General features: G+C 39.1%; 2 protein-coding genes across 2 annotated transcripts; one reads left to right on the top strand and one right to left on the bottom strand.

Moving 5' to 3' along the window:
* Positions 1-238: 238 nt before the first annotated feature.
* Positions 239-1,948, top strand: LOC128259286 (syntaxin-17). Its single transcript, XM_052991588.1, has 3 exons — positions 239-672; positions 735-981; positions 1,042-1,948. The coding sequence occupies exons 1-3, from the start codon at positions 601-603 to the stop codon at positions 1,629-1,631; spliced, it is 909 nt and encodes a 302-aa protein (XP_052847548.1). The 5' UTR covers positions 239-600; the 3' UTR covers positions 1,632-1,948.
* A 38-nt stretch (positions 1,949-1,986) lies between these two features.
* On the bottom strand, positions 1,987-2,891 carry LOC128259287 (protein LLP homolog). Its single transcript, XM_052991589.1, has 2 exons — positions 2,592-2,891; positions 1,987-2,394 (listed from the first exon to the last, which is right to left on the bottom strand). Exons 1-2 carry the CDS (start codon positions 2,775-2,777, stop codon positions 2,140-2,142), a joined length of 441 nt encoding a protein of 146 aa, XP_052847549.1. The 5' UTR covers positions 2,778-2,891; the 3' UTR covers positions 1,987-2,139.
* Positions 2,892-10,001: the final 7,110 nt, after the last annotated feature.

The raw sequence follows: 10,001 nt of genomic DNA, 5'->3' as shown, positions 1-10,001 counted from the left end.
ATTTGGCCAAACTAAAATTACCACTCCGTCAAAATCATTTTGCAAATTTAAATATTTAATATCAAACGTCAATTGAAACGGTTTTAAAAAATATGTAACATATATCAATAATTCTTATTCCATTACTAATATTTCGACCATGACTGTAACTTTACATTAACGGAACTGATTTAGCGAAGTTTCCCACCATGTGGCATACATACTACAGCGGAATATTAAGAATTAATACCATTATCAACTCTGGTCACACTCCTAAACAGCAACCCACAAACAAACAAAAATATTGCAGCACAATAGAATTATTATCAGTATTAATTAAAGGGAACACCACCAGCATAATTTAAACCGTGTCAACTCTGCGACACCAATAACAATTGAACATTACGAATCTTCTGGAAAATCCCAGAAGCATGCAGTGACGTCACTGGCAAAACAAAAAGAAAACTGCGCAGAAAATAAACAAGGGAAATCCGTTTAGGCAAGGTCGATGGAAAAAGGGGCGGGGATTTTAAAGAAACTGATCCCCCAGATTTCACTTTTACCACAATTATAAACTGATTACAAATCGAAGTGCAGCGAGTTCAACGTATTCAGTTCACGATGACACGCGGCGATGAGAAACTGCCTCTCAAACAGGCGGAGATCTCCATACAAAGGTTTCTGGATACGGCGGTAAGTCGTGTACTCTATACTCCTATAAAGTTATAGAATTTAACTATTTAACCCCCCTTTAGATACCTCACCATCTGAGCCTTTTGAAAAACCATCGCAGCAATATAGAAAAGAGTCTGGCCCTTGGCGACTGGCAAAAAATCAAGAAAGAGGAACTCAATGCCATGCGGGTTATCAAACAGATCAAGAATCTGCTCCTGGAAATGGATGCACTGCGCGAAAAAGTGCGGGAGGAGGATCTGGAACGCTTTGATGACCTCATGCGTCCTGGCAAAGACGAAGCCTTTGCTGGCATGAAGGAATTCGCAGGTTAGTTAGGGTGTCCCCCTCAAAATACACAGGTGTTTCACAAAATGGTCGCTTTTGCAGAACTCCAACTGAAGTCACCTACCTCCACCTTAAGTTCCCAGTACGACGAGGACCAGGATGTGACAGCGCAGGAGGTGGAGATGAGCAGTTTACCTGCCCACCGACACATACCGCAGCTGCAGCTCAATTTCCAGCCCGAGGAGCACCAGTTGGCCCAGCGACAGGCCTGTCTGGATCAGATGGAAAACCTGCAAAGGGAGATCTACGATCTGCACGGCATGTTCCATGGAATGCGGCAACTGACTGCCGAGCAATCGGTGGCGGTGGAGAAGATCGCAGACAATGCCGAGGAAGCTCTGGAAAATGTTCAACAAGGCGAATTGAATCTGCGCCGAGCGCTCACCTACAAGAAGGCCATGTACCCCGTTATGGGAGCTCTTCTCGGAACCTGTGTGGGTGGACCCATTGGCCTGGTAGCGGGCATGAAAGCTGGAGGATTGGCTGCCGTGGGCTGTGGCATCCTGGGCTTCACCGGTGGCTCTGTGCTCAAGGCCAATCCCAATGTAATGCACGGCAATATCGAGGAGGAGCAGGCGGAGCCAGATAGCGAGTCGACCGAACGACTGGAGCTCAAAGAGAAGCCGGAATGACCTGCCGGAGAAGGCGGCCCTCGATCCGCATCCACGGCACTGGCCACTACGCACATCTGGTCGGCGAATACGCGACGTTTGGAGGCAGCCACCAGCGGTGTGATAAGCAGTGTGCGCAGCTATTGTTCCGTTCAGTAGAGATTTTACACCGATTTTAGTTCAATATCCCCCATTTTGTGATTTTCCATGTGCAAAGGCAACAACTCCATTATGTTTCTAGTTTAAGCGTTGGATATTTTGATATTCACATGACTCCGCAACTGTGTGTAGATTTTAAGGCTTTAATATGCAATAATAACTCGTAGCTTTAACAACTATATGGTTGGTTGTTTGCTTTGCTTTGAAATGGAAAGTGTTTTGGTTAGTTAAAACTTGTGAAGGCTTTAATTTGAATATATAAACTCTTAGCTATAACATATTTGTAGAAAAGGCCTACAAAATCACCTAAACTAAGCGAGGACTTAAAAGCTATGTTAAGATACCAGTTGGGTAATCCTGTCACCCGGTTTTAAAGAGGTACATTAACTGTGGTCCAGGCCTGTTTGAAGTTCTTCTTCTGGGAGTGTTGCTTCTTCCTAAGGCGCTTGGCGGTCTTCTTCTTCTTGAACCACGCAGGATAATTGCCGTACTGATCCTTGAGAGTCTTGCTGTTGAAAACGTGTTCCACGCCTGTATTTTCATTGGTCACCTTGACCTTTTCACCCTTCTCCAGACTCTCCTGGTGCTCGTAGATCAGTTCCTGCTCCTCCTTGGATTTGGCCTCCTGGAAAAGGATATAAGAAGGGGTTTTAGTAAGGTTTAGTAATAAACACTAAGGGGGAATTTACTATAAAGTTATTTATGGGTAAGGTAAGTTATACATATATACACAGGTAGGGAGAAAATAAGTATATACAGAAAATAAGAGAAAATAAATATATACAGGTACCCTGATACCATCAAAAACTTCACAGAACTCACCCTCTTGAGCTCCTTGGAGGTCTTAACTTCGACCACATCGCTGATATCCTTCATGATCTCATTTCCATCGGCATCCAGGAGTCCCAGAGTTTTCTTCAGGCGAATTAACTCCTTAGCTTCATAGCGCGCCTTCTTTATTTTATTCATTTCATCGCGGCGCTTTCGAGAACGATTATTTCGTCCCATTTTGTTTATATATGCACAAAAAGTACGAAAATGTCAAGAAATTGCGTTTAATTTGCCAAAAACGTAAACACGTGCGTTCTAGAGGCGGTTGATTGAGAGTGCCCGTACGTCTAAATAATACCAGGATTTGGAATTTCTTTTTAGTATTTTGTACCTCGAACATTTTTGACTCTTTAATACTGTTCTAGTATTTAGTTTTAAAATCACTGCTCAAAATAACGTTTTTTTTTAAATATTTAAATTTAAATATTTAAATTTAATTTTAAACTATTTTTAAGTTAAATAGAGGAAATTTTATTTTTTTGGCTAGCCTTGTTCATAAAATTATAAGGTTTAGTTTAGCTAGTCAGCTATTTTTTTACCAATATTTACTTGATTTTTATATTAATATTTTTGATTGCAATAGTGTTTCAATGCTTTGCCTTTTCATAAAATTATCGAATTGTTAATTAATTGTTATCTTAACGTTTACGATCTCTTTAAAAAAAGTAGTTTTTAAAAACAATCTAAATTGTTGCTTTTATGAGTTTTGTATCTTTAAAATGTATTCTTTTAAGAATATAAACAAAGCTTTTGTGGTTTTCTTTATGTTTCCCCCCTCTACCCATTTTTATTTATCCCTCTCTTTATTTATTTACCCAGTTACTCTCTTCCCATCTCTCAGAATGCAATATGATTTTTGTATACAAACAAAATCAGCTGCTAAAGAGAGGAAATGAGAGGCTTGCAAATTACGAAAAAATATAAAATTAAGTGGTGGTTTCTTCAATAGGAACATGGAATACCCTTTGCTTACTTTTTGTAAATGCAACATTTTTTTTTTAAATTTGTTTAGTACTTAAAGTATAAAACTTAATTTCTGATGTCAATATATTTCTGATTCATAGTTTAATTTGAAATGCAATTTTTGTATTTTTAATTCACTTGTAAAAGTACGTATTCATTTGACTTAAATAAATCGCATATCGTTCATAATAATAAGCGTTCCTAGAAGTATGCAATAAAATTGTTAGCTGTGGAAACCTGATCAAATATATGAAAATAAAGTAAAAGTACATATTAAAGATTTTAAATCACTTACAAAAGGTCTAAAATAAATCTACAATACATTGTTAGTCAGAAATTCGAGTAACAATTATGATCTGATGACGTTTTAAATGTAAATTATTATTTATTTATTTTATCTACAGCATTATTAAATGTTACGCTACGTTGTCAGTCGAAAATTCGACTGTGCCAATTCGAGCCAATAAAATTGGCTAAAGTTACATGATGTAGAAGGTATATATTTGCCATTTAAAACTCCATAGATTTTATAAGCACGGCTAAATGTTAATTGGTATTTATTTTTTTTTGTTTGCAGCACTATCCATGGCGTGGTCATCGGTAGGGTACTTTGGATAGGGTATCTAGAAAAACCTCTCTTGCACATGCGCAGCAGCGGAAACCTCAACAGAGAAGCAGAAACAGGGTAAGTGTGTCGGGCTCAGCTGTAGAGCCACCAATACAGCAGTGCCGCAACCAATACCACCTCGAAAACAGAGACACGGACACTGACAACCAGCTTTGTTGGCCAGTTTGTAAACCTTCTGCCATCATTCGCTCGTCAGTCGTTGTCGTTGCTAGCATACGTCACGGAGTTCCTGTAGCGCTGCTTTCCGCACTTCTCACCCCCTCTCAGTTCTCAAAAAAAAAAAACGGAAGTAATCAGCACAAAAAATAAAAACAATAATCACAATTAAAAACATTTCGAAAATTGTGTGAAAAGCCTTGCAGAGAATAGAAATCAGAGGAGAGGCGATTCCGAATCCACCATCGATCGATCAATAAACTCCGGGCAGCAAGTAAGTGCAGTTTTAACCCCCAAAAAAAAAACTTAGGCGGAAGTCCTTTAAGGAAAGGACCCTCACTCACAATGTGTACACATTCTCGGATATGTTTCTCAAAGTTTAGCTGCAAGTCGATTTACATGTACACACATCTCAAGTGCAGCCAAGCGATACATACACAAAAAAAAATGCACACAACAAAAAGGCAGGAACAAAAACGTTCTGATTGCACCTTCGCATCCAAAGAGTTCACACTTTTGCGACTGTGTGAGTTTTCCTCGGTTTCGGCCAGGCCGAGTTTTCCTGCTCCCCACAGTTTTTCCCCCACCAATGTATCGTATTCGTTTTTGTATTCGGGCTGCAAATCGGCCGAGTTTCTTGTTAGGGGATTTCCATTCTGGGCATCTAATAGCCATAAATTTGACTTGCATCACGTTTTCAGCATTTGTAGCGATCGTTATCACAGCCGTGCCACATCTCAGATCTCTGGCATTTGCCAGCTGAGGGCACTGCGAAAAAATAATATTTATAATAAAATATAATATAATATTTATCTTTTTAATGGACAGAATCGAATAGGCAGAATGCATTTGCAATGCATTTTCTTGATAAACACTATTAGGTAAACACTATTAGGAAATCTTAAGAGCTTAGGTTTTTAAAATATCTATTAAAGATTTAAAAAGGAATAGAACTGTATTATACAAGATGACATAGTCTTAAGGGTTTTAAAATATTTTAAATTTAATTGAGTTACAAAACTTAAAAACACATTAGTCTTCATTTTTACAAAATATATTCATTTAAATTCTTTAATAACACAGAAAACATATTTACTTATTCTCACCAAAAGTTTTAATAGATTCATTTATTTTACCCTTTGCTACAATTAAGATTTTGATAAAAGTCAATATTTTATCACAGTTTAGCGAACTTTCTCTGCGTGTTTAGGCTCATTTAGCTGCTGCACTCTGCCCCACGATCGAGTTTTATTTTGTGCAAACTTTATGACTATGTGTTCATGGAGTGTCATCTGGCGATGGCAAGTGCAATGAATGTTTCGCTGATTAACATCTTAATTAGCCTTGCTATTATTTCCTCAACTACAGCTGAGCACTTCAATGGCCAAAAAAATATAGCTGGCTGCCTGCCAACAAAATGAAAAATAATGCATTTGCGCTGATGTGTTTAAGACTCATCCAAAGACAAACGAAAATAGGGAGCATTTTGGGAGAGAAACCTTTGGCTAGGCAACTTCAACAGCCACAAATGCAGGCCCGAAAACCCAAAGTGAATCATGCGGCAAATGTGCAGAACAGGTCTTGCAGTTTGCCATTGTCCATTGTCCATTATTCGAGCTGAGGAACCGAGGCACCGGGGAACCGAAGGTGCTGGATCGAAACGGAGGGTCCAGGTCGAAAAACGGAGGGGCAGAACGGTCCCGGATGATAAATCAAGTCTGGCCAGTTGTTTGTCTGTGTGTCTGGCTGTGGTAACGAAAGAAAAATTGAAAAACAACAGCCACAGACAACAACATAAACAGCGAACAGCTGATGATGCTGCAGCTCCTCCAAATACGAGTGTGTATCTGCCAGATATAGTCAGTTGGCTGGCCCGATCGCGGCCAACGAATCTGGCCGCCTTAATTGGCCAAAAGGGTAACCGTAGTCACAGAAAGTCCAACTTTTGCACACAGCACAAATGTAGGGTGTTTCTTTGAATGTTCAAATAATTTTAAAAGAAATTAAATAGGGGAAAAAATATCTAAAGGTTAAAAATGTATAGGAAATAAAAGTATTAAAAAAATACAATACGCAAAATATCAACAAAATAAAATAAATACAAAAAATTAATATATTATTAATTGTTAAATTACTTTGCTTACGCAGAAAAACTTAATAAGCTTGTATATATTTTAAATAATAGTCTGAACAGAAAGACGAGGAATGCTTCATGTTAATAATAACAAAATTATAAATTTATGAAAATAACTTTAAACTTGTATGGAATAATTTGTAGACCCATGTTTTCCTCTATTTTTTCTTTGTGTGCTTTGGTTTTATATGAGAACAAGATATCATCGACCCATTTTAATGATTTTTTTCTCCCTGTATCAGTGTCAATTCCTTTGTAAGCTATTTTTGAACTAGTCTTGGCCTTTTAAGGCGCTGACCACCTTTTAGACGCTTTTTCACTCGACCAAGCCGATCTGAGTAGGGAATGAAGGCAATTAAGTCATCGTTAGACGGCATTAGCGGGTTTAATTAGAACGGAGTAGTATTTGTCGCCGCTGCCAACTGACGCTGCATTTTGTCTGGGTACGGAAAGCAAAACCCAGATACAGAAAACCCAGCTACCAGGTAGCCAAGAAGGCAGATGGCTAATGGCTAATCCCTAAATGGCACGCATTGCGGACGGACCCTCTCTCCGGGACCGATTATAACCGTCTATAATTAGAAAGTTAGTCACCCGACTTGCCGTAACTGTAATTACGCATGTGTCTATCCGAAAGATATCCAAACAAAAACACAAAAACCGAGAACACTTGATACTCTCTTGTCTCGGTTTTGGGTTACTGTATTGGGCTCCTGGCAGGTCCTGATTTATGGCAGCGAAGAAAGTGAAATTCGGTGTGGGAAAAACCTGTTTGCAGTTAAGCCAAGACAGGAAAAAAAAACAAAGCCAACGACAACGACAACAACAACAACAACAACAAAGGCAAAGACAAAGACCAGAGTCAAGTTCAAGTTGTATAGTGTAATGACGAGTTATGTAAGTTTTTTTTGCCTTCTGAGGTTCTTGACTGCGCATCAAAATGTCAAAAATTATGTCATAATTCTGAAATAAACGCAGCTGCAGCGAGGCATATATAGGGGAGGAATTTTCGGAAGGGTGGGGACTACGGGGTGGTGCTTCCAGGTGGTAGTACGTAGTACTGGGCCTACCAGTAACTGCACACTGCGCAGTTCCTCCCAAATCCCGTACCCCTGCTTTTTGGGGTAGCTGACGTGTTCGTTTTCCACTGGCGTTGATTTGCAGCTATGGGCCATTTTCATCGATTTGCAGCTTAACCCGTGTACCCATGTATGTTTTGTGGGGGCTAAAGCTCTCTAAACTAGGCACGGGGCACCCTCTCAAACCCCTAAAAATAGCTAAGGTGACCCCCAAAAATTTCTGCGGAACGAGAGGCTGCGAAAAAGTTTCGCTGGGCCTACATTTCCCTAAATGCGGAAGTCGTTACTTTCTATATATATATATATATATATACCACGTAATATATATACACACATAATTGCAGCGGGAGAGCAACAACCAAAACATTCGATAGGGCCTGTGAAGGTTGCTAGGTAATCATCGGGGAAAATGGAAAATGCCCTCGACTGCGCAGGTCAAACAAATTTGTTTGTAAACAAAATCTGAATGAGCGTAGAGAGAGAGAGTCTTCTCCTTTTTTTCCTGCACTGAAAGTAGGGGAAAGTCAGTAACAGAAACAGTAACAGTAACCAACTGCGGTCAGAACTATTTTAAGCCCAGCGGGGGCAAAAAAAGAGGAGGTTTCTGCAAGGGGTGGGGGGCGGTCGATTTATATTTGCCCATAAATCTTCCTTTTAATTGGCGACGTTCAAACACCATTGCGGCGCTTTAATAGAGGCACTTTGAGCTCTATATTTATGCAGGGTGGCTAGGAAACTGTCTTCCACAATGGTGTTAAAAATAACTTAGATTATGAAGAACGGCGGGATTGGCTAAATAAGGATACATGAGGGTAGTGAGAATAAAAAGAACATTATAAATCTGCATTAGGTTTTTATATGCAGAACTAATCAGACAAAAGTATATTAAATTTATAAGCTATATATATATATATATATCCAAAGCATTTTTAATATTGTTCTTAAAAGGTACTTGCCATATCGATTTATTTTACTTAACATAATTTAAAACAAATAAATTTAAACTGTCTATATTGGTTTAAATTTAAGTATCCCTTTTTCCCGGTGCATCATTTTATTTATAAAATTGCAAACCTGCTAAGGGCTAGATTATTTCATTGCGACTTTAGCTATATTTTAAGTCATAATGATGGCGTTGAGTCTAGTCACTTCCGAGTCGCCAGTTGAGCGCCTGATGTAATCCGCCAGAAGGGCGCGTAAATCGAATAATAGATTGATTGATTGTTTACTAGAGATTGGGGCCACAGGCGGCGCTGACCCAATATTCTATATGCGGCAGCTGGACCTAGTACTGATAATGATAAACAAAGTGATAAAAAATATGCGTCGTGCCCAGCGGATTTGCCTAAGAAGAGACAAATGGAATGCGAACAACTGCGTCTCACGTACTAATTGAAATTACGCGTTATAAAACATCCCATTATATATATACAAATATAATAAAAAGCTCATCTAAATGCCATTAATATGTACAGCCAAAGTGCAGCAAGGTACGCGAACTTGAAATTATATATGTGCTGACAGAGAAACCTGCAGTCCCACATTTATCATCGATCGTTTGATAAGCAGCCACTACACACAATAAACCTCGATTCGCAGAGGTATTGGTACAGTGGAACCCCACAAGTGTCTCTTTGTTTGAGTGGGATGTGGGATGTGTGTAAGGGTGTGTGTGCAGGTCGCTGTGACATCAAAGAATCGTTTGCGTCATTTTTCGAGGAGCTTTTTTAGTTACAAAAAAAAACTGCAATAAATGTAAGGCAATATAAGCACTAAATTTAGGATTTATATGGCTCATAAAGTATTCAAAGCACTTTAGAACTGCAAAACGAGTACAAACTAATAATTATGTATTTCCCAAGTACCCCATGATCATATTGTTCTACCGCACATGGTATCCATTACAATGCAGCTTAAATTCCACTTACTGCTTCTAAAAAGCATTCATATGCATACGCGTTTTCCACAAATGTTTGGCCATCCAAATGAAAACATAAAGCGAATAAAAAGTTGCTTCACTTGATGTCGCATTTAGCTTCTGTCGATGCGTTGGCGTTTGTCATTTGCCTTTATGTCATAGCGATTCGAAGTCCCGAACTGCGCAATATCTCCAAGCTATGCTTATAGAGGGGGTTATACAGAGTGGGTTGTATACTATATGGGGGGGAAAAGTGAGTCCGAGCTGGCGGAGTTTGTGCGCAATAACCCAGAAAGAAATGCTCGGAACAGTTGAGTTCACTTAGGTTTGGCCATGGTTCACTCCACACTCCACACTGCCTTTGATGCTGGCCGCTTTGCTCGTTTGTTTGGATGTAAAACGCCAACATTTGTTGTAATCATTTTGAGACAGAAGATGTGGCAGCTAGCATAAACATAAACATCAACCGATTAGATAAAGCATTTCTCTTTTGCTGGGGCTTGTTTATTTGAGTTTAAAGTGC

The sequence above is a fragment of the Drosophila gunungcola genome, assembly GCF_025200985.1.
Source record: "Drosophila gunungcola strain Sukarami chromosome 3L unlocalized genomic scaffold, Dgunungcola_SK_2 000005F, whole genome shotgun sequence".
NCBI classification, from domain to species: domain Eukaryota; kingdom Metazoa; phylum Arthropoda; class Insecta; order Diptera; family Drosophilidae; genus Drosophila; species Drosophila gunungcola.
The sequence above is the reverse complement of the archived record's forward strand: the minus strand, read 5'-3'. Positions and strand labels throughout refer to the sequence as shown.

Excerpts from the sequence above, each read along its gene's own strand:
- LOC128259287 (XM_052991589.1), bottom strand. The coding sequence starts at position 2,777 with ATGGGACGAAATAATCGTTCTCGAAAGCGCCGCGATGAAATGAATAAA. Across the intron at positions 2,395-2,591 it reads CCTCCAAGGAGCTCAAGAGG|GAGGCCAAATCCAAGGAGGA; the intron begins GTGAGTTCTGTG and ends ATCCTTTTCCAG.
- LOC128259286 (XM_052991588.1), top strand. The coding sequence starts at position 601 with ATGACACGCGGCGATGAGAAACTGCCTCTCAAACAGGCGGAGATCTCC. Across the intron at positions 673-734 it reads AAAGGTTTCTGGATACGGCG|ATACCTCACCATCTGAGCCT; the intron begins GTAAGTCGTGTA and ends ACCCCCCTTTAG. Across the intron at positions 982-1,041 it reads TGGCATGAAGGAATTCGCAG|AACTCCAACTGAAGTCACCT; the intron begins GTTAGTTAGGGT and ends TCGCTTTTGCAG.